The 26044-nt window shown below is 33.8% G+C and overlaps 2 protein-coding genes across 3 annotated transcripts in view; one reads left to right on the top strand and one right to left on the bottom strand.

Annotated features, from left to right (window-relative positions):
• Positions 1-144: 144 nt before the first annotated feature.
• Positions 145-17908, bottom strand: LOC123704337 (wee1-like protein kinase). 2 transcript variants are annotated; one of them, XM_045652680.1, is made up of 12 exons: positions 17554-17908; positions 12455-12564; positions 8545-8679; positions 7640-7728; positions 6461-6556; positions 6052-6173; positions 5528-5674; positions 3039-3187; positions 2609-2734; positions 1880-2007; positions 1402-1568; positions 145-932 (listed from the first exon to the last, which is right to left on the bottom strand). In XM_045652680.1, exons 1-12 carry the CDS (start codon positions 17793-17795, stop codon positions 752-754), a joined length of 1692 nt encoding a protein of 563 aa, XP_045508636.1. In that variant the 5' UTR covers positions 17796-17908; the 3' UTR covers positions 145-751. The 2 variants fall into 2 exon arrangements, with proteins under 2 accessions (XP_045508636.1, XP_045508633.1); XM_045652677.1 differs by lacking the exon at positions 6052-6173 and having other exon boundaries at positions 6339-6556.
• A 6965-nt stretch (positions 17909-24873) lies between these two features.
• LOC123704346 overlaps positions 24874-26044 on the top strand; it is a 28394-nt gene continuing 27223 nt past the window's right edge. The window contains exon 1 of the mRNA XM_045652701.1: positions 24874-25579. Coding sequence (XP_045508657.1) covers positions 24874-25579 — 706 coding nt within the window. The remainder of the gene's footprint in view (positions 25580-26044) is intronic.

The following is a 26044-nucleotide window of genomic DNA, read 5'->3' on the forward strand; positions in this document are numbered from 1 at the left end:
ATTATTGAAGTAAAACTTCTTTAGGCGCGTTGAGAATAAAATTTCAAGGTCGCGTCATGGCAATACCGTCACGTCATGGAGTAAGGCGACGATTTTGGTATCTTTGAATGTTGCCAAAGAAGTTTCACTTCTGACACGTGTGCTAGGCACACACGCTCTCTTTTAATTAAAATTTAAACCTTATTTCGTTGTAGTAATATATAAAATCGGTCATTATAAAAAAGTTGTGTTCTCATACATTTTGTTAGATTGTGAGTCTAGTTGTTTATTGTACTCGTACAATTATTACACATAGTAACCAAATATTTTGAGCCACTTATATTATATATGTATATATTTATGTTACAGTTAAAACTGGTTTTCGGTTAAAACGCGCTTTGCCTAGTTAGAACCAGTTATATAAATTTATATAGAACCAGTTATTTGTTACTAGGTAAAATACACATTTTATTGAGAAAATATAGCATATGAATTGTAATTAAAATCGGAACAGATTCGGGCGCCTTTCTGACTATAAATTATTAAAAAAAAAAAACTTTATTGGTGCTAATTAAAGTATGTATATTATTATTAAACTCATATTCTTAGTTAAAACTAGTTCTAACTAAGCAAATCGCGTTTTAACCAGAAAAAACGAGGTTTACCTATGACACATTATTTCTTTTCCCTTCCTTATCTTTTTCCTCTGTCCAATCCAACTAGTATTAACTAGGCAAAACGGGTTCTGACCAAAAAAATTTTTTTTTACACACTAATTCTTCTTACGCCTCTCCGTCCGTCTGTCTGTATGTATGGGCGCAGTTACGGAACGGAGCATCTCATCTATATTGTGCGTGTCGAATCGGCGATGTTGGAGCCTTTTTGCGGCTCGCGTTTTGAATTTGGCCGATTCCTGGTTCGCTAACGAGTTCGGGGTGAGGGTTTGTAGGCATCTGTGGAGAGAAAAAATATATACATAAATTAACCAAATAAAAAAAAAAACATAATTAAAATTGGTTCACTGAGTCGAATGTTCAGAGGTGACAAACACAAAAAATTTATTCGAATTGAAAACCTAACCCTTTGTTTGATGTTTGTTGAAAATATATATGTAGCTACAAGCATTTTGATTTAACTGTTATAGACTAAAATTTAAATGTTGAGTCAACTATCATTTTTGGATACCGATATGGGTTAATAAAAACTTGTAAAATATATATTTTTTCATTTTGTAACTTATAATAAAAAAACAATACCATGTTTATAATTTTATAATACCAGAACAACTATCATTAAATTCCAATGAAGGGAATTAAAATCGCATATTAATTTGCACACACCTGGCGACCATCTTGTGTTTATTTTGGGACACATTGACTTTGGACACCCATTTTTACCAATTTACACCTATATGTTTATTACCTGGCGGCCATTTTCAGTTTATTATGCAGCATTTGATTCTTCAGCTCTGCAGCGGCTAATTCCCTTCGCAGTTGTGCTTTGCTCTTGTTCCCCGTTGGATGTAATAATGGATGCCTTCGGAGACGAGCAGCTGACGGCCTTTGGGATGGGTCGGGGTCTACCATTTTCTGTGGAAATTTAATAATTCTGTTATTTAAATGTCATTGATAAATACAAAATAAATACTTCAGGACAATTTTCACACGGCACGATCTGATCCCATACTAAGCTTTCGCTTATGTTATGGAAACAAGATGGCTGATAAACATACATATATAATTTTAAATTTATACTTTACTATAGATAATTTACACGCAAACATCTATGTTCACACAAGGATTTTGGGTATTTTCAATCTTGCCAAAGAAAGTTTCCCTTCTGACACGTGTGCTCGGCACGAACGCTCTTTTTTATTTTATTATATTGTTAAATTATTCACCTTCAACAGCTGATTGAATTCCCTGGACAAATTGGGCAAATCGGGCAGCTTTCCGTCGCGAATGTCGTGCCATTTCGGCCCGTTCTTCGGCAACGCACCACCACCACCCGCCTCGAATAGTGTTAAACCTGTTACAATTATTTATTTTTAGTAAATTTATTGTAATATTGAGTATTTTCATGCATTGTTTGTGTTAAAAAAACACTAACGGTCTTACTTATAAAATGTTATCCATTCGCTTTGCAATGGATTAGTTATTGCAATAACCTGTCTCGTTTTTATGATTGACGTTTCATGTGAGCAAGAGCAGGACACAGCTATGGTAGAAAATGGTTGAAATTTATCCATTATTTAACTTTGTATTAGTTAGGCCGCAAACCTATTTTTTTTTTTTTTTAATTATTATTGCATCGATATTTTCTTTATTGAGTACATATTGATACTAAGATGACCAGTTTGACCAACAAAATTTTTCTGCAATATACCAGTTTAATAATTTATTTTATAAAACATATTAATATATATAAATCTCGTGTCACAATGTTTGTCCTCAATGGACTCCTAAACCACTTAACCGATTATAAAAAAATTCGCACACCATGTGCAGTTTGATCCAACTCGAGAGATAGGATAGTTTAAATCTCAAATCGTTTTAGAGAAAGCGGGCGAAGCCGCGGGCGGTAAGCTAGTATTTCTATATGTATATATAATTATTGCATATTTACTCACCAAAAGCAAATATATCAGCCTTCGTTAGGTGTGTGAAGTCCTCTTGTAGCACTTCCCTCGGCAGATATCTGCAGTCACCCTCCTCGACTGACGGGGATGATATACATGTCACATGCCCGAGGTCACCTGTAATATAGACGATTATCAAACTCAAACATTTATTGAAGTTATACTTCTTTTATGTCTTTATATGTCCTTAGATTTTCAAACCACTGAGTGGATATTATCCATTTTGTGACAATCTCGTGTCACAATGTTTGTCCTCAATGGACTCCTAAAGCACTTAACCGATTATAAAAAAATTCGCACACCATGTGCAGTTTGATCCAACTTGAGACATAGGATAGTTAAAATCTCAAATCGTTTCAGAGAAAGCGGGCGAAGCCGCGGGCGGTAAGCTAGTAAATAATTATAAAAATGCCAAACTCACCAATCTTATACTTATGCTTCGGCACAATAGGATGATCGTCATCATCATAGCCATCATCCGACTCCGTGTGTGAGGCCACTTCCTCGCGACATATAAATATGTTCCCCGGTTTCACGTCCATATGAACTAATTGGAGCGAATGGATGTAACTGTGAAATAAAAGAAAATATGTTTAATTATGTATGCTTCAGTAAAGAAATAAAAGAGAATATAAGGAAAGACAGGAGGCAACGTCGAATGGAAACAATAGAGAGACATATTAGACGCACAGGAGGAATAAAAAAGGCATACAAAGAATTAACTAATAAGAAGGAATGGATTGTAAAGATGGAGGAAAACAGTGGAGCGAGAAAGTTTGATAGACACGATATCCTTAAGATTGCTACTGATTATTACACAGAACTGTACAAATATAAAACAAATGAAAGAGAAATTGAACTCCCAGATAACGAATTGATACCTTACATCATGTTGGAAGAGACTGAAAAAGCTATTGACACACAAAAACTTGATAAAGCTCCAGGGCCAGATGGCATAACAAATGAAATACTAAAGTTGACCAAAGCAATCATGACACCAATTTTAACCGATATTTTCAACAATGTAATAAACACTGAAATGATCCCAAAACAATGGACTGAATCCATCATTATCCTTATATTCAAAAAAGGAAATCATTGCGACATAAGAAACTACCGTCCCATCAGCCTAATGTCTAACATTTACAAGATCTTTGCAAAGGTTATTTTGGGAAGAATAAGTAGGAAACTAGATGAGCAACAACCAATAGAACAGGCAGGTTTCCGCAAAGACTTCTCGGTACTAGACCACATCCATACTGTAAGACAAATCATAGGAAAATACACTGAATATCAGCTTACATACTACATAGCTTTCATAGACTACAGCAAAGCATTTGATTCTCTGATACACTCAAAAATCTGGGAAGCATTAAAGGAGCTAGGAATAGAGCACAACTATATTAGAATTATCAGAAACATATACAAAGACAGTTCGGCTTGCATACAACTAGAAAAGGAAGGAAATAGGTTTCAAATACAAAAAGGTGTGAGACAGGGCGATCCCCTCTCACCAACACTCTTCCTGGCAGTACTGGAAATGATCTTCAGGAATATGAAATGGATAGACATGGGCATAATGATAAATGGCCGCACGCTGACGCACCTAAGATTCGCGGATGATATTGTATTATTTGCAAAAACACCAGAGGACTTAAGCAAGATGATAAATGACCTAGCATCTGAAAGTGCGAAGGCGGGATTAAAGCTAAATCCGGACAAAACCAAAATTATGACCAATGGCAAAAAATACCCGGTAGCACTGGAACAAAAACAAATGTCATACGTTGAAGATTACATCTACCTCGGCCAACTAATATCCCCAGAGGACAACGAAAGCAAGGAAGTTGATCGAAGAGTTGTGAATGGCTGGAAAAAGTATTGGTCTCTTAAAGAAGTAATGAAAGACAATAACCTACACATTTCAACTAAAGCTAAACTATTCAACACATGCATCCTACCTGTGCTGACGTATGGAAGTGAAACGTGGGCTCTACCAAAAAACATAACAAATAAACTCCGCATCTGTCAAAATTCCATGGAAAGAAGCATGACTGGCATCAAAAGAAAAGACAAAATAAAGCAAAGCAGCATCAGATACAAGACTAAGGTCCAGGACATAACACTGAAGATAAGAAGGCAAAAGTGGAAATGGGCGGGGCACATGATCAGGGGTAAAGAAAAATGGAGCAAAATAACTACACAGTGGTACCCAAGAGAAGGAAAGAGAAAGAGAGGTAGACCACAAAAAAGATGGGACGATGACATCAAACAGGTAGCGGGCACAACTTGGGGTAGAGTGGCCATAGAAAGGCCCGAATGGAAGAGATTGGAGGAGGCCTTTGCCAACTGGCAAACGGACACGCAGAGATGGATCAAACCTACCATATATAATACATACATGAGTCTGATCAAAGGCTAATAATAATAATAAAAATGTATGCTTCAAGAAGTTAATAAACAAGTGATAACTGCGTTAAAAACAACCGACTTCAAACTTGCACTTGCAAAATTTACAAATACCTACAGACAAAAATGCTCATAAAATAAAAACTACTGGGCCTATCCGAATAAATTTTTTATGGGACCAATTCGACACCATCCCGCATCGAACAAAAAAAGAATCACGTAAATCGGTTCAGAAACCTCGGAGTAATCGGTGTACATACATAAAAAAAAAAAAATATACCGGCCGAATTGATAACCTCCTCCTTTTTTTGAAGTCGGTTAAAAATAACATTGTATATAGATATAATTTTAAAAGAGCAACTATGGAGTTCCTTGCCGGTTCTTCTCCATAGATACTGCTTTCCAAATCGGTAAATGTTAAAAGTATGTAATGACGATTCAAAAGTGTTTATTATATTACGAAGGAAGTGTTCAATAAATAATAAATAAACAAACACTCACGCTAGCCCGTCGCTAATGTGCGCCAACAATAATAACAGCTCGCTCTCCGGTAGGGCTCCATTTTCAATAACTTGTTGTAAAGAACCGCCATCGCAGTACTCGTTCTGGATTATCATGTGATCGTCTTCCGCCCATGCCGAGTAATATCTGTAAGGAAAATTCGTAAAATAGTTATTTGTGACAAAAAAATTATGGTCTTACCACAAAACAATGTAAACACAGTCTAACTTTAAACCAGGGATCTGTCACTTTAATAGTTGTCTATGTGAAATACGATCGGTCAATTCATTACATTATTCGTTTCATTAAAATGATCAAAATTTCATCAACATGGTGACAAAATCAAAACACCCGATAGGAATAGAGTTTATGAACAACACTGTCAAAAACATTTCTTTCATATTATCAATTTTTTTTTATACTAACCCAACACTACGCGAAATCGACCTTTTCCAGCCAAAAAATCCAAAAAAAATTTTTTTTTCCAGAAATTTTTTTTGTCATTTTTTCCTGTTTTTTCTTACCTAACAACATGCGGGTGTTTTCCCAACGCCGCATGTGCGTATACTTCAGTTAACGCCGTCCGTTCAGCCGCTGACCCGGCGACCGGTCGTAAAGACCGTTTGAGCGCATACACACAACCGTCAAGTTTGTTCACACGACCGATATTACAACATTTTTTTTGCTCTTTTTTTTTGGTCCTAACCCTATAACGCCCATTAGCGACCATTTTGACTCAAAAAATTCCAATTTTTCGCGAATTTTTTTCCCCAAAAAATTTTTTTCTCATTTTTTTTCGTTTTTTTCTTACCTAACAACATGCGGGTGTTTTCCCAGTGCCGCATGTGCGTATACTTCAGTTAACGCCGCCCGTTCAGCCGCTGACCCGGCGACCGGTCTAAGTGACCGTTTGAGCGCATACACACAACCGTCCAGTTTGTTCACGCATCGCGCAACTCGGCCAAACTGACCGCGCCCTATTAGACCTAGCTCGACGAACTCGATGTTGTAGCGGGATATATTTGATTCCTGTGGAAAAAACATATTATATAATGTTATAAAATCACTACATAGTCTTCTTCCTTCTTTAAATGTGTTTTCCGTGTTCAAATTAATGGTAGTCTGGAAGAGATCGCTGCCTAGCGATAAGGCCGCCATTTGTACATACTTGCATCTGTTTGTTCTATTTCTGTGTTTTATGTAAATCTTGTGTGTGTGCAATAAAGTATTATCTATCTATCTATCTATCTAAATTGTATAAAATAACGTCGCTTTTTCTGTCCCTATGTCCCTTTGTATGCTTAAATCTTTAAAACTACGCAACGGATTATGATCCGGTTTTTTTAATAGATGGAGTGATTCAAGAGGAAGGTTTTAGTATATAATTTAGACAAAGCGGACGAAGCCGCGGGCGGGAAGCTATTTAAATATAAAATAATGTAGAAAATAGGAAGTTCTAACATAAATATGCTTTAGAAAATTTTACTTCTAATTGCAGCAATTTATACATTCGTAGGTACTTGGTAGGTTAGGTTAGGTTAGGCTTCTAAATACATAAAATAATAAGGTATAATACAAAAAAACATGTTTCTTACGAAAGTTAAACCTATGCAAGCTAGGTTGAATATGAACACACATTTTTCATGAATGCAGAAAAAGAAATATTACTACACTCATTTTCAGTGGACACCTATATATTGACATAGCAAGTAGGCAATATTACAATTAATAATTTATGTATGGTCTTATAAACTACTACTTAACAACCTATATGCTAAAAGGATTGCCGCACACCATTTTACGGTAAAAGCACAGGCTTTCACTTTACACCTAAATATAAAAAGATCTACTACTATCTACCTTATATATTAAAACTAAAAATCTACTTCTTAACAGTGTGCCTAGTGCGAGTTTTCATCGAGTACGAAACGTTACTATCGCGTCTGCGTCACAGCGAAATTTGTATGGGGAATCAAAGCTTCCCCATACGTCCGCTAGGGGCGCTGTTCGATTTCCCATACTAATTCGGCTGTGACGCAAACGCGATAGTAACGTTTCGTACTCGATGAAAACTCGCACTAGGCACACAGTTAGACAAACAAACAAACATACCCGTAATCTCTTCGCCGGTTGTTCGGGGGTGGCGTCACCCCACGTCGGTGTTTTGGACAGTGCACGCTTTTTCTTATTTAACGCTTGGCCTGTAGGAAAACAATAATTAATACTAAATTATATACAATACAAAATAGATTTATTAGATGAATTATTGCAAGCCCATATAGTAAAGAAATGTCTCCGACTTTGTTCACGTCACAAAGGCCTAATTTACTTTCAAAAGGCAACTTATATAATATGTTTATTTTTTACTAGCGGTCCGCCCCGGCTTCGCCGGTGGTACATGTTTACGTTTTCTCTACATAAGAACCATCCTCGTACTTCAATGAATATAATAAAAAAAGAACTATCGAAATCGGTTCAGCCGTTCTCGAGTTATGCGCTTACCAACACATTTTGCGATTCATTTTTATATTTAAGATTACCTTTTTCATATAATAGAACAATCTTATGGAATGCTTGCTGCTAGCCAATAATTTCATAATCCCGACCCATGTTAAGCGAGGATGAAAATAAATTAAATATTGTATTGTGTGTTCGTTCGATTCCCGGTCGAAGCAAGTGATTTTTCGAAAATCTTTGAATGTAGTTCTATTTTTTTTTAACAAAGGAATGATCAGCAAAATTCGCTATCTCCAGTATTTCAAGTACTTTCCCTCCACGGCCCAGGGTATATAGAGGACTAGCTTTCCGCCGGCGGCTCCGCCCGCGGTTTCAAAGAAAAACTCGCATAGTTCCCCTTCCCGTGGAATTTCTGGGATAAAACCTATCCTATATTACTCGTGGATGATGTAGCCTTCGAACGGCGGGGACCAGTAGTTCCCGAGATTAGCGCGTTCAATCAAACAAACAAACTCTTCAGCTTTATAATATTAACTAGTATAGATATAGATTTGACTCACCAACAGGTGTAAAAGGGTTGATATTGGCCAGCGGCCGGGGCCTGTTGTCCTCTACCTCGTCCGGGGGCAAACTGCCCAGCGCACTGTCCTCGTCCGACGGCGGATGTAAATGGTGGCTGGAGCCGGACGGCATGCCTGTGAGATAGGACAATTATTAATAAATTAGTAAGAAAAAGTATGGGATACAAAAAATTATGATTAATACTAAACAAAAAATAATTTGACGTTGACGTAGTGTGTAGTAGACATTAAAAAATTACGTTAAAAAGGTAGCTTAAGGACGCTGTCACAAATCTGCGTTACTCAAATTTAGGTATCTAACGTCGCCACGTGGTTCGCGGGAACATCGCGCTCACGTAAACATAGCGCATTCCATTTTATAGACCATCTTCATACTTGATATTATTTTTTTTTTATATTTTTATTGAAATTGATTCCAGAAGATTACTGGGAACTTTAAAAATTCATTTTGTTACTATTATTAGTAGGTACGATCCTTATAAGTATTTTAGTGTATTCAACCAACTTAAAAAAGTGTGACTATTTTACAACAATTTGAATATGAATTGTATTATTGTATACAATATCGAAGCTTTTTAAGAAATGTATAAAATACTTTTTTAAGAATTATTATCATACATAATATTATATGTTACCGGCAATATATTAAACCCGGCATTGTAAGCAATTCTTAGTAAATGTATGTTATTCCGAGAAACAGTCGGAATGAAATAAATTAAATTCGTTACCACACATTCAAATTACCTATATCTTTAAATATGAACTTTTCCTAAGTAGCAAACACATTTGCAAATGTGGGTGGTTTTTGGGGTAGCTATTAACCAATATGAGGTCAAAACTAAAATCCAAGATGGCACCGACGAAAATTTGAAATCTTTTCGTCATGGGTGTCATTTTCAAGGAGTTGGAGTAGCTATTAAATAAGTATTAATCAATATGAGGTCAAATCTAAAATCCAAAATGGCGCCGACGACAATTTGACATCATTTCGTCACGGGTGTCATTTTCATGGTTTTTGGGGTAGCTATTAACCAATATGAGGTCAAAACTAAAATCCAAGATGGCGCCGACAAAAATTTTATATATTTTCTTCATGGGTGTCATTTTCATGGTTATTGGGGTAGCTATTAACGAATATGAGGTCAAAACTAAAATCCAAGATGGCGCCGACGAAAATTTTACATCTTTTCGACATGGGTGTCATTTTCATGGTTTTTGGGGTAGCTATTAACCAATATGAGGTCAAAACTAAAATCGAAGATGGCGCCGACGAAAATTTTACATCATTTCGTCACGGGTGTCATTTTCATGGTTATTGGGGTAGCTATTAACGAATATGAGGTCAAAACTAAAATCCAAGATGGCGCCGACGAAAATTTTACATATTTTCGTCATGGGTGTCATTTTCATGGTTTTTGGGGTATCTATTAACCAATATGAGGTCAAAACTAAAATCCAAGATGGTGTCGACGAAACTTTACATCTTTTCGGCATGGGTGTCATTTTCAAGGTTTTTGAGACAGCTATTACCAAATCCCCAATGTAACCGTCGATAATTAGGTATATTTTTCTTACTCCTTTAAAGTAAACTTAAATAAAATAACAAAAACGTTAACAACCACAGTTTTGTAGAAAGTCTTAAAAAAAACAATTTTAAAGAACATTGAAATGCATATTTAGAAATTTAATATAAAACGCAACTCTGTGGCAATCATGTTAATATTCTGACAGATATTAGTAACTTTAAATATATTCTTTAAATATATTCGCTAAACTTTATTTAAAATAAAGTTTATCTAAAACATTTAAACGAAGAGAATAAAATAAAAAAGAACGTGTGTGCCGAGAAAACGTGTCAGGAGTGAAACTTCTTTGGCGAGATTCATAGATACCAAAATCGCCGCCTTGCACCATAACGCGACAGTATTACCATGACGCGATCTTGAAATTCGACGACCATCTTGGATTTTAGTTTTGACGTCATATTCGTTAATAGCTACCCCAAAAACCATGAAAATGACACCCATCACGAAAAATGTAAAATTTTCGTCAGCGCCATCTTGGATTATAGTTTTGACCTCATATTCGTTAATAGCTATCCCAAAAACCATGAAAATGACACCCATGATGAAAAGATGTCAAATTTTTCGTCGGCGCCATCTTGGATTATAGTTTTGACCTCATATTCGATAATAGCTACCCCAAAAACCATGAAAATGACACCCATGACGAAAAGATGTAAAATTTTCGTCGGCGCCATCTTGGATTTCAGTTTTGACCTCATATTGGTTAATAGCTACCCCAAAAACCATGAAAATGACACCCATGACGAAAAGATGTAAAATTTTTGTCGGCGCCATCTTGGATTATAGTTTTGACCTCATATTCGTTAATAGCTACCCCAAAAACCATGAAAATGACACCCATGACGAAAAGATGTAAAATTTTCGTCGGCGCCATCTTGGATTTCAGTTTTGACCTCATATTGGTTAATAGCTACCCCAAAAACCATGAAAATGACACCCATGACGAAAAGTTGTAAAATTTTTGTCGGCGCCATCTTGGATTATAGTTTTGACCTCATATTCGTTAATAGCTACCCCAAAAACCATGAAAATGACACCCATGACGAAAAGATGTAAAATTTTCGTCGGCGCCATCTTGGATTTCAGTTTTGACCTCATATTCGGTAATAGCTACCCCAAAAACTATGAAAATGACACCCATCACGAAAAAAAGCCAAATTTTCATCGACGCCATCTTGAATTGTTTTACCCCACCAATCTATTCAACAACCCATAAAAAAGAGGATCTCAGGCAAGGTAATTTTAAAAACATAATTTTAAATTACAAATAATTGGAATATGAAACTTATACAGTTTACTCATAAAAAGTATCAAATATTTCAAATCACGAAAAAGACAGTGCACGCACAATAATCTTTTTTATTTCGTTTTTATTTTTGGCACGAGGAGCGATACACCCGTCCTTCCAAGAGCGCTTCTGAGCGCGGTCTGACGAACCGCGAGAACAAAATGTATGAAGAAATCGACAAGTATTTTTAATTTAGCTCATTATTGAAATAAAATTTTGATTTAGATTCATAAAAATTACACCATATATAAAGGACTATATATCCCTCAATAAGATATAGTTAAGAAGATAGATTAGGCTCTTAATTTTCCTAAAATGGTACCGGTTTAGACCCCATTTTTTTGCATTTTATGCGTTTATTGTGATGGAAAAAACGTATTTCAGCGACAATTTTGTATGACGTCGTACAATTTTTATAAGATGAACGTAGAGCTGAAAATATTATCTTTAAATTAAGATATTACTATGTTCTCACGTGCAATTGCTTTAAGTTAAAATGGTACCGAAAAACAGCGTGTTTTTGTAAAAATACGTTATAGCGTCCTTAAGGATGCTCTTCGAAAAATAATGTGTGAGGATGTGTAGCGAGAAATGTGTTTGTAAATTTTCATGACCATGTCTTTCCATGGTTTATTTTTGTACATAATACACATACACTGCCTTATGTATCATCAATATCCATTCAGTTGTTTTCGTGTAAAAGATCATAACAACAAAACATCCATACATTCATATAAACTTACACATTTATAATATTAGTAAGACTATGATATAAATTATAAGTAACTAGCTTACCGCCCGCGGCTTCGCTCGCTTTGTCTAAAACCTAATAAATTATATACTAAAACCTTCCTCATGAATCACTCTATCTATTAAAAAAACCGCATCAAAATCCGTTGCGTAGTTTTAAAGATTTAAGCATACAAATGGACATAGGGACAGAGAAAGCGACTGTTTTATACTATGTAATGATATGGACTAGTTAATAGGATAATTTAAATCCATATTCACTTACCAGATGGAACTTCCAATTTTGGTGGGAACAGTCTACATCGTGACACATGATGGGAGGGTGTTGAGCACTTCTCCAGGAGGGTCTTCGGCGTGTGTGGGCTGTCGAAGAGTCTGGAAGTAATATGAATTAATTAAACATTGTAAATTATACCTAATAAATATAATTGAACAAATAGAAGATATCAAAAATCTACAGAGAACATCATTACATATTAACAAGTGATAACTGCGTTAAAAACAACCAACTTCAAACTTGCACTTGCAACATTTACAAATACAGACAAAAATGCTCATAAAATAAAAATACTGGGCCTATCCGAATAAAATTTTGATGGGACCAATTCGATACTATCCCGCATCGAACAAAAAAAGAATCACGAAAATCGGTTCAGAAACCTCGGAGTAATCGGGGTACATACATAAAAAAAAACATACCGGCCGAATTGATAACCTCCTCCTTTTTTTGAAGTCGGTTAATAAAAGTAGAAGAAAGTATGAAACTTAGTGTGGTTATGCATTCCAACAAGAAATCTATTAAAATACTAGGTTTATTGCAATAAAAATCAAATAAGTATTTTAGTATTAAGTTCCTACTAGGTTCAAAGTGAGAAGCATTGATATGTGAAGCATTATAAGGTGTTTTCTAAAATAGTTTCACCTATCTCAAGAGAAGCATAATATGATAATTAATTTATTATTTCTATGATAGTTTCGTAACAAAATTATTGAACAACCATATAACTGTACTTTTTGTGCTACGCACAAATTATTGGACTTCAATAATACATGGATAGATAGCTCTATGTATACTAATCTAATTGATTTTTTATTACGTCATTTATTTCGACTTTTATAAGTTTATTTCATACTACCACTTTCCACCCGCAGCTTCGCCCGCGCATTCAAAGAAAAACCCGCATAGTTAACGTTCCCGTGGGATTTCCGGGATAAAACCTATTCTATTTCCCGGGGTAAAAAGTAGCCTATGTCCTTTCTCGGGTATCAATATATCTCTATACCAAATTTCATGCAAATTGGTTCAGTAGTTAAGGCGTGATTGAGTAACAGACAGACAGACAGAGTTACTTTCGCATTTATAATATTATTAGTATGGATTTGTGTAGACTGTAAAGTGTATGTTATTAAGATCAAAGAGAGGACTGTATGCACGTGCAATTTTATTATTAAAAGTTAAAACCAACATTTTTACATAACAATAATTCCTAAATAAGCATAGGTCGTATAGAATACAAATTAAAAAAGATACATAGTGTCGTATTATTCCCGTCTATAATTATTACGTAATAAAACGCATGTAAAGTTACGGACGCACCTGAGGATGTGATACAAAAAAGAATCTTAAGATAAAAATGGATGTGACAGATGCAGGTAAAAAAAAAACAATCGCCCTGATGTATAGTGTACCTTATTTCTAAGAAACTAAAGATGACATTTCTTTGATAAATCGAGATATCCATCACAACAAAGGCGCATCCAACAAAATGAGTTTAGTCTTTCGAGACCTTTCCGTACACAATGAAAAAAGATCGACTGCACCTTGTGACAAGGTGCAAATTTGTATAACAGGTTTTTTCAAGGTGTTATCACCATTATGTAGTATTTTTTTGTGCCAAAATCGTAGGAGTTTTTGGGCAGATGTCAGCTGTTCCGATCATATGTTTTATTGTTGTGTATAACTGTAATGTAACTGATTTTAACCGAAATTTCGGCTTCGTGGGAACATCTAGCATATTTGTCCAAATTCGAAAGTAGTAAACACTTTTACAGCTTATCAGCTATCGATCTAATCACAAATCTCAAAGAAACATAATGAACCGTTCAACTTTGGCATAGACTTGCTGTGCCCGGCGGTTTTACCCGCATTTCTCCGCTCCTATTGGTCTTAGCATGATGATATATAGCTAGGCCTTCCTTGATAAATGGACTATCTAACAGTAAAATAATTTTTGAAATCGGATATGTGGTTACTGATATTAGTGTGTTCAAGTAAACAATCGAACTCTGCAGCTTTATATAATTAGCATAAATAACCATATCTGTAACTAAATAACTTTAAATGACAACCCCTGTTATTGTTATTTCATATGTGGACATGTGGTGTGGAATTTTACCTGTATCTGTTTACCTAATATTATACATAAAATATTTTTTTAATTATTTGCAAGTACTTATAATCTAGACTAGGTTTTGATGAATAAAATGGAATGCTACACAATATATAACCTTTTAGAACCAATTTCATTTATTTATTTATTTATTTAGCCTTTTTAACTGGGTGAGCATGGTTTTTCTATAATTTTTTGTTGGCTGTATTGTTTTCATCGCTAAAGTATATCTCTCAACTTAGTGTGCCTTCTGGCAAAGGCCTCCTCCAGTAATTTCCTTAGAACCAATGCTTAATTATTAAAATTTATAGGTCTATTCCTTTATGTACATAATCCATACTATTTAAAGAAGATGCAATGTTTTTCTATAACAGTGACATAGTAATCCAAAAAAATAATAACATTTTAAAAACAACATAACCATTATTACCCAACGGCCATTTAAAAACGACCCTAGAGCTAATCCCACCTAACGAGCACCATCATTATAAACAGAACTGAATAACCAAACTGGATATCACCAAACCAGTTTCACCAAAACATTTGCAAGGATTTGAGTCAACAATACAAACCAGTTGCGACTATGTTGTGAGGAAATCGGACATGTTGGAACTTGTTGAATTTGATTTGCATACAATCTTTACTTATTGATTTATCTATACTAATATGATATATAAGCTAAAGAGTCTGTTTGTTTGAACGTGATAATCTCAGGAACTACCTTGTTGAATTTCATCTGAATACAATCTTTGATTATTGATTTATCTATACTAATACTATAAAGCTGAAGAGTTTGTTTGTTTGAACGCGCTAATCTCAGGAACTACCTTGTTCAATTTGATTTGCATACAATCTTTGCTTATTGATTTATGTATACTAATATTGTTTGTTTGAATGTGGTAATCTCAGGAACTACTGGTCCGTTTTGAAAAAAATCTTTCAGTGTTAGATAGCCCATTTATTGTGGAAGGCTATAGGCTAAGATAACTGGAGCGGAGTCACGCTGGTGAAACCACGGGGCGCAGCTAGTGTAATATATTGGTTTGATTAAGTTGTATGACGTTTTTTATTCAGCTAATTGATACTGATTAGAGTTCTATGAAAAAAAGTATATCATATAGCTTAGTATTTTAATTTTAGATTTGTAGTGCCTTATGATTTGCATGTAATGTTAAATTTCCTGACCTCAAACTATTGCAATTTACACCTATTTAACGGACTTCATTTACTAGCTTTCCACTCCAACCACTTTGTCTTAAACAACAAATTATATACTAACACCAGCCTCATGAATCACTCTATCTATTAAAAAAAACCGCATCAAAATCCGCTGCGTAGTTTGAAAGATTTAAGCATAGGGACAGAGAAAGTGACTTTGTTTTATACTATGTAGTGATGATGTAGGTACTAGAATATACAATGCAAAGAGAAATACTGATTTTATAAATGGTCAGATCTTTTTGTTTCATCAAACGAATACAAAGCTAGAGCAAGAGCATTTTTTTGTGATTTTTTAGTGTAAACAAATACTTATATTCAGTGTTGTTCAATATTAGAACATTGCATAGAATCTTTTCGTAACTAAGAACAACAAAAGAATGCTCTATACCTGTTATGTTTAAACTAAAATAATTTGACAAAGTGAGGTTAGACTGAGCTTTCGCTCATTTGATGTAAATGCATCATTACATAAAGAATTTAGTCAATAGTTCTTTCTCAACTTAAATTATTCCAGAACTTTCTAGATTAATTACAATAAATGTATCTTTAAAGTAGGCTATAACATATAGTTATAGCAAATTTCATTTTATTTAATCAGTTATTTAGAATAATAAAGAGTTGAAGAGAGAAGACTTTGTTTGTTTGTTTCATCATACTAAGACCGACAGGAGAGAAGCAATGTGGTTAAACCGCAAGGCACAACTAGTTTGATAAAAATCATCACTACATAGTATAAAACAAAGTCGCTTTCTCTATCCCTATGTATGTTTGAATCTTTAAAACTACACAACGGATTTTGATGCGGTTTTTTTTTAATAGATAGAGTGATTCAAGAGGAATGTTTTAGTATATAATTTATCATGTTTCAGATGGAAAGCTAGTAATACTTAATTGCATGTTGACTCAGCCCATCTTAGGAAAATAAAAACAACAAATTATCTCGTTTTGAAGTTCAATTCCTCAAGGTTTTATTGCATAATTGTTACAAGACTGTTTAAAAAACAATTAATAACTCAGGCCCCGGAATAACAGACACGATAGAAAATCTATTGTGTCGTGGACCGATCGGGCTACAAAATTGGTACCTAATAAATGTTTATAACAAATTGAATTTGTATTCCATAGTATAGTTTGTGATTCATCAACACAATATTAGTTTATTAATACGATTTGCCTTGTTTTTTTTCGTTTCTTACAATATAACTATCAAAATAACATTTGAATGATTCCTTCTAGAACATTTTATGTTTGGTTTGTCATTAATTTACATTTTTATATACTTTCTTGTATTTTCATACTCTGATCGTTATAACTTTTATAGAGACAAATAATTACTGATTATAGATATTCTAATCTTGAAGAAAAATCTGCAAAAGTTGTGTAAAAGTTTGGCATAATATAACTTAAAAGTGACTCATAAAATTTACGAAAAATAATGTTCGAATTGCTTTTTAAGTGTATAATATGATCATCAGGTATATATTATGTAAATTTGTATGTTTACGAAGGAATAACAGTAAATGCTAGACGAATTCCACATACAACTTTCACTTTGGCAATGTGTGGACATGTTCCTGTCATGTTTGACTTTGTCAATAACAAGAATGCAAAGTGAATTGATCAATGTTATGAATTAAAAGTGTAACAAACGGCGTTTCGCCGTTATTTACGCATATAGAACATGAATCTAAACCACAAACTGATATAACGTGGTGTTTTATGGCGAGAAAAGCAAGGTCTGGGAACTACTCACTTTAACGCTCGTACTCGCTTGTAAGGTGGACTCAAAGATGCTGGTGCTGGAGAAGCATCCTTTATCCGAAATTCTTCATCGTCGAAGTCTCTAAAATCCAACTTCCTAGGCACTATAGAAGCCGCCGGTATGGGGCTCAGATTGTCCGAAAACATTGAGTCTGACATTTCACCAGATGTTTCTACTGACAACTCCGAAGAGTTATGTTTAAATCCCGTCTTCATTCTATACCAATCACTCATCTTTAAACACACATATAAAACACTTTTAATTAAAAACACACGAAAACTTCGTTATTTCGTGCAATCAAACAAAGCTCACTTTCACAAATTCACAATCGTTATGGCGGATGACGCATAGCACCTGTTTAATCGATCAACCAATCACGGCGAAGGATTCGACCGGTGAGATGAAAATTTGAATTTGATTGGCCGAGCTACTTTTTTTGAATAACGATACTATGCCACAGATAATGAAATGTTGTCTATGACAGCGTTCTAGATTATAAATGCATATTATTATTCAATAATAAAATAACAAATTAAAATTTTATTTTTATTATATTCAAATCATAATAATAAAATTACTTAAATAAGTAAAATATACTTTTTATAACTTCTTGAAGAATATTTTTTTGTGTTTTTATAACACTTGTCAAATGTTTGTCAAAATATTATATTGATAATTTCCTGTACTTCCTGTGTAACTAAATTTCTCTTTATAAATTTTAAAGTCAATTCACATTTGTTTAAAAACCCTACCTGTAGTTGTTTTTTTTTAATAATAAGTCATTAATTAACCAGTGCAAACTTAGCACCCCATCTATGGAATTTTGGGTCGAAAATGACCTCGATCGTTAGGTCCCCGTTAGGTCCTTTAAGGTCCCACAATTTTTTCGTTAGGTCCCCTTTAGTTTTTTTTTAAATAATTTTTTAAATTTTAGGTATAAAAAAGTGCACTTTAGCACCCCATCCATAGAATTTTGGGTCAAAAATGACCTTAATGGATAGGTCTCCGTTAGGTCCTATAAGGTCCCACAATTTTTTCGTTAGGTCCCCTTTAGTTTTTTTTTTTAATATTTTTTTTTAATTTACGTATAAAAAATTTAAAATTTTTAGGTATAAAAAAGTTACACTTTAGCACCCCATCCATAGCAAAATTGGCGAATTTTATCAAAATCGTATTCTTTACCGTTAGGTCCGTAGAGGCCCATCATTGAAATTGTTAAATTATTTATGTTGCGCAGGTTTCAATTATTTTATAACTAGTGGTCCGCCCCGGCATCGCCCGTGGTACGTATTTAGTATCCTATATCCTTCTCCTGGCTCTAAACTACCTCCCTGCCAATTTTCAGATAATTCGGTTCAGCCGTTCTTGAGTTATAAGTGGAGTAACTAACACGACTTTCTTTTAAATATAGATTTTAATAACATAAATAATTTAACAATTTCAATGATGGGCCTCTACGGACCTAACGGTAAAGAATACGATTTTGATAAAATTCGCCAATTTTGCTAAAGTGTAACTTTTTTATACCTAAAATTAAAAAAAATTATTAAAAAAAGAACTAAAGGGGACCTAACGAAAAAATTGTGAGACCTTATAGGACCTAACGGAGACCTATCGATTAAGGTCATTTTTGACCCAAAATTCTATGAATGGGGTGCTAAAGTGCACTTTTTTATGCCTAAAATTTAAAAAATTATTAAAAAAAAAACTAAAGGGGACCTAACGAAAAAATTGTGGGACCTTAAAGGACCTAACGGGGACCTAACGATCAAGGTCATTTTCGACCCAAAATTCGATAGATGGGGTGCTAAGTTTGCACTGGTCATTAATTACCACGTGGATAACATATTCTTTACATTCCAATAAAAAATTAATTAAGAAACAATTTCACCTGATATATTTTATATTTTAGTTTTTAGAGATTCTAATAAATTATTGCTTCAAATATTATCCAGTATAAATATTAAATATCAATCAAAATGTTATTTAAAGTTTTTAAAAAGTCACATTTTATTATTATTATTTAGCGTCATCTAATAGCCAAATTATAGAACAAAATTCAGGAGCAACCAGCTTCATGTGCTTTTTCTATTCTCCGCTAGATGCCATTGACAGGCATCCATTCAACTTGTCAAGTTAATTTAATTCTTGCTATTTAACAATAGATGGCGTAACATCCATTAAAGTGATTGCAACCGACTTTAATTTTTTTTTGTGGGTTCGCAAAAATGGAAATAGTATCGTCAATAATATCTCAAGTTCATTCAAGGTATAAAGGAAAATTTTAGTTTAAAGGGTTTCTGTTCTTCTGTTTCTTGTGCACATATGCGCAATACAACTTTTTTGAAATGTACATTCACATAATAATTAAAAATTGCGGGGGGCAACCAAACAGTTTTTTTTTTTTTATTGTTAATAAATAATTACTGAGCAAAGAATTAAGAACAAACCATGAACTAACGATATCTATGGCATAATAAAAATTTAAAACTAAAAAAATATTTTTTTGCGGGAGCCAGATTTGGTGAGTATTTTATAAAAAATAAAACTGTTTGTTATACTTTTGTTATTAATATGTACCACCAAGAGATTTTTTTTATTCATAAGTGACAAAGATTTTATTGTTAAGTATGATGTTTTTGTTCAAGCCGCGCGGAATAGTTTTGAGCGGGTTGTTTTAGGTACCTACCTAGGTACATAGTACCTATATAATAATAATAATTTTTGTCTATCTGTTTGTCTATCTCCTTATTCTGAAAACTGTTATGACCCTGATGTGGATACGGCTGTTATTGATAATTACTGAAAGTTCAAAACGGTTTTGATATTTATATTTATACCTTTTTATACTACGTAACCGATCTCGAACCTGTACCTACCTTTTTAGAACAAAAAGATTTTTACTTTAAAATTAAAAACAAGTACCTACTTACCCTTAAATTTTTGTAAACAATATGTATGTCAATTAGAAATCTTCTATTTTAATTCGCTACTCGTTATTAATTTAACACAAAAATTTGTTAAATATGCTCGAAACAATTTGAAAAAAAAACATGATATTATATAATCCTTTATGCGCTTGAAGGAGGAGCAAACGCTCAGTGGTTAGTAGTTTTATTTCATTTAAAAAGTCACGTTTAAGTCTAAAAAACTTTTATTTACACTTAGGTACATGAGTTTATTTAATCCTATAGTAATAATCCCATAATAAATAATTTAAACAAATCACATAAAAATTAGCTATAATCTTTTATTACAGATGCGTCACCCATAGTTAATTAGAAAATAATTATTTATGGCCGAATGCAATTGACAGATGACATTTGCGCGGGAACGCACGTGCCGCCATCTTTTGTTTGATTCGTTTCGCTCCCATTTATGAAATTAGGCGCGCAGATTAATTTGGTGAAATGTTTTTATAGTTTTATTCTTTAAATTATTCGCGTTTTAGAATTTCACGCTCGTTTCATTTGTCATATTATTTAAATGTGATGCGGTTTTAAAATTTTATTTATAACCGGTTTTTGATCTAATCGGTTGGGAATATTAAACCCATTTAGTTAATATCTCACGATTAATAACTTAAATAATATCATGGTCTGTTAGAAATTTTTGATTAAAAAAGTTTTATTTTATTTATTTCAGTCACAAGATGAAAATTTAAATTGTATGTAGGTACGTTATTGTGAAAATAATAACAGGATGGATTTTGGAGAACCTAACGAACCTACCTTACCTAGATACCTAACGAAATTAATAATTTACCTACTTATGTAACAATTCACCATTTTCTTAAGGATCCTTATGTAAAATTGAATAAATAATTAGATAACTCCATATACCCATCGACTTACGTAGGTAAGTATAATACATTTAAATTTAACTTTAAAAATAACTACTTTGGTACCTACCTAATTTATATTTTAGTAGCTGTTCCCCGCGGTTTCACTTGCATTGCTCCGCTCCTGTTGGTAGATGATATAATATAGCCTTCCTCGATAAATGGGCTATCTAACACCGAAAGAATTTTTCAAATCGGAGCAGTAGTTCCTGAGATTAGCGCGTTCAAACAAACAAACAAACTCTTCAGCTTTATAATATTAGTATAGATAATTTAAATTGCAAATTATTTTTAAATTTCAATATCGTACACCTTTATATTGTAATTAAATTAATTGAAAACTACATTTTCATACAAAATATCATCAAAATCGTAAACGTAGCCACGTGAAAAACAAGTATCTATAAAGATAATCAAATCTGTTTGTACCCTAAACGACTAAACCGGGACCCTCATTATAAACCCATATTTTGAATACAATGCCAATTTGTTACGGACTATAGGGGGTGATATACCTACTTATTATAAATTTAAATTACCTACCTAATCGATATTGATATGAAAAATAACACGTTTTGAAGTGAAACTTCTTCAAGTTTTTCAAAATTTTAAAATCGCGTCATGGCAATACCGTCACGTCATGGCGTAACTGTGTAACCGACTTCATTTGTATACTTGATTTTTTCCGACTTAAAACGGACAGATTTAATTCAAACTTTGTACACTTTTCAAGGATCTGTGACAATACAATATTTTTTATAAGCTATAGATACAAAAACAACTTATATTCTAGTTTCTAAAGCTATACTTACGCTTCCGGCCACTTAGCCTCCAGCATATCCCTAGTTTCCCCCGGAAAGAAGTCCGTCCTGTGCAATAGTTCGGGTCGAGAGAGATCTATCAGTTCCTTCTTGCCGTTGTCGTTCCATGCTGAAATGCACCTGGATGACGGGGGTAAAGTTAAAGTGACGGGAGGTAAAGTGGCGCGAGTTAAAGTGACGTGAGGTAAAGTGACGGTAGTTAAAGTGACGGGAGGTAAAGTGACGGGGTAGTTAAAGTGACGGGAGGTAAAGTGGCGCGAGTTAAAGTGGCGGGAGTTATAGTGACGCGAGTTAAAGTGATGGGAGGTAAAGTGACGCGAGTTAAAGTGGCGGTAGTTAAAGTGACGCGAGTTAAATAGGCGGCAGTTAAAGTTAAAGTGAAAGTTAAAGTCAAAATTATTTCAATTTAGGGAATGAATATATACTTATAGATATTAAAGGGAAACTTTAAATGTAGTTTAAAATAACGAATGACAAAAGTGACGCGAGTTAACGTGACGCGAGTTAAAGTGACGGGAGTTATAGTGACGCGAGTTAAAGTGACGGGACGTATAGTGACGGGAGGTAAAGTGACGCGAGTTATATCTACAAGGAAAGTCTGAAAGATACTTTTTTGCTCAGTCGGGTATATTAGTCATTGAAGATAAAGATATTTAAAAATATAATAAAGAGGTAGTTAAGATTTGATTTTTATTTTATTACGATTTAACTATCCCAAGACTCAAGAACAACTTGAGCGAAATCAAAAAATTTTAAAACATTAATCAAACCGTGGACTACTAAGGGGAGGCTTCCTAAATTTTATGTGAATTTGCATTAATATTCTGAAACAGTCACACATACAATCAAAATGGAACTTTAGTATATGATTTATTGGGTCTTTTTCTTTCCATGTACAAGACAGTTACGTGATTGTAACATTTTCGCTCGATTCAATTTTTATTCAAAAATTATGCCGTTTTTAAGGATTATTAAATTTTTTTAAAGATTTACTTGGACTTTATGACTAAAATAAATGTTAACATTAAGAAAATATAGTTTACTAGATATTTTATCTCTAGATCAATTATTACCTACTTTAGTTATAAACGAAATAAGAATTGAGACTGACGATATAGTTTCGAGCTCGAACGTGATCAAAGAGCGCACGCGATATTTAACTTTATTACGGCTGTGTTAGCGTCTAACACCGTGGTCTAACCGGTCTCTCAGTGCCAGAAATTATGTTAGGCAGTCTCCTCTAAAGATGCATTATTTAATATTTGCTTTAAAGAACGGGTGAAGCCGGGTCAAGCGGCTAGTACCTATTGAACAATATTACTCATACAAAATTGTTTCAAATGTAGTCTTTATAAGTAAGTAGATATGAGACACTTATTATAAATAACCGCAAAGAATAGAACCTTAAACATTCCAAGTCAATTTTATAACCACTAAACCTAAAAATAAACGAAAAGTACATTAAAAAGGCAATTCCTTACGATACCATAAATAACAATGAACAAGTCATATTCGTTTAAACAATTTTCTCCAGACTATAAACCATTAGTCTCCTTCAAACACAGACGTATAAAATTCATACATTCAAACGGTTACCCTCATTTTTTTCAATATTAACAAATATATGCTATACAAAAATCAACTTTAATTTTAAAAACTTAAAGCTCAAATTAAATTGTAGAAGTCGTGTCGCTTATAACGTTGTGAACTGAAATAAACAGCCAATAACAATTGGTGGGTGTGGCTAATTTCAAATTTGGAACGCTTTTTCTTGGAAACGCTTTTTCCGTTAATTCAGTCAGTCTTGACCTAATCGCGGTCGGAGGTGGATGTTTGATGAAAATGACTAATAAAAATGAAAATATGTGATAATATAATTTGAGGAAAATTCCATGTTTCATTGTTATAATATTCACTTTTTTCGTTGCACTACTATTATTCTATTTTTTTTTTTTATATTTTTCATACAACTTCCTACATATTGTTTAAAAATAAACGAAAAAGAATTATTATTAAACACGAAGGAAACATGATAACATTACAATTACTTCTAAAACACTAAACATAGAAGTATCTTCGCTGTTTTATACCGTCTACGAAACTCGTAGACCCATCTACGACGCTACAACAGCAAAATATCGAAATCTATTCAAATTAAAAAGCTTATAATAAAAAATCATGAGCGTTACTTACATCCTTCTGTCTTTATTTAGCCTATGAATAACCACCCGCAAACAGAACTTATCAAAAACCTCAATAAAAAACATCAAATCAATCTTATTACAACATCATAAAGGCTATATTACTCTGTATCAAACGCAAAGCCAATACTGTATTCTTAACTCGCGAACCATTTTATGTGATCCCTATTATTGTACTTGTTTTCTTTTCTTAAACCACTACATTCATAGATAGAGAAGGGACAGAAAGTTCATGTTATATTGGTCGCCTTTACAAAAGCGTGGCTAAAAAGCCACCCCGATCCCGCCCCTTTTAGCAACCACTCCCTTTCGAGTCAGTCGACGTTCAACCACCGTGGGGGTTGCACGTATTACTCTGAATTCCAATACGCTTATCCTCACGTCATTTTAAGACAATTCCAAATATGACTAGTGTAGTGTTGTGAAAACAGCAAGCTATGATCATATAATGTACCCTACAGATAATTTAAAACATGGACTTAAAATTAACCCGTTTATAAAAGAAAATATGTTGAAAACGATACAAAATCTGTGTTACAACAATTCGAACGCGAATAATTTTAACATGACCTCCCCATTCTTGGTGGATAACATTTTGCATCAGCAGAAGTCGGTCAACTTCCACAACCAATATTTAAACCAGCAGTTAGAAAACTACGTTTTACAGCGTAACTTCGAAAGATCTAGAGAGAATTCTCCTGAAGTAGACGAAACGAAAATGGCTGAAAACGACGAAGAGATACGCAACGACGAAGCGACGGATAAGAATGAGGATGACGACTCCAAAAGCAATGAAGATGAAAGCTTTATTAAGAACGAAGCTGTATACTACAATCATGAGTATTACAGAAATGAGGATCGTGAAAAAGAGGTTTTAAACATACCATCTTTAAGACATCGCTGTCACTGTGGCTCCTACGACTGCCCACCGTACGCTTGCAAAAAGTCCGGAATACGTCGCTTAGAAGAATTAGAGAAACGCTTCAATCTACACAATTACCAAGATAATTCTGGTGATGAAGACGTGAGAGATAAAACGGAGGACATGGTTAAAAACTGTGATGATTATAACGAGCCGAAAAAGCCATTGTTGAAATTTAGTGTCAGTGCCATACTGGGTGAGGAGAGAGATACAGCTAAGAGCAGTGTTAATGGTGAGTTAATTACAGTTTAAAATACATTAATAGCAAGCTTGACAACTTATAGTATACCTAAGTTATATTACGATGGAGGGAGTTTATTGCCTTCTTCTCCATAGATACTGCTTTCCGAATCGGTGGTAAATGTTAAAAATATGTAAAAATATGACGTTTCAAAAGTGCTTCTCGAAGAAGTCTAATTGAATAATTAATAAATGTTTGAGTTTTTTGAGTTTGTTGAATAGTTAAACAGTGGTTTTATCAAGAAGACGGCCATCTGGCCTATCTATACTAATATTATAAAGCTGAAGAGTTTGTTTGTTTGAACGCGCTAATCTCGGGAACTATACTGGTCCGATTTGAAAAATTCTTTCGGTGTTAGATAGCCCATTCATCGAGGCAGGCTATAGGTTATAGGTATATCATCTCGCTAAGACCAACAGCGGAGTAACGGGTAAAGCCGCGGAGCACAGCTAGTAC

The sequence above is a fragment of the Colias croceus genome, chromosome 29 (genome assembly GCF_905220415.1).
Source record: "Colias croceus chromosome 29, ilColCroc2.1".
NCBI lineage: Eukaryota > Metazoa > Arthropoda > Insecta > Lepidoptera > Pieridae > Colias > Colias croceus.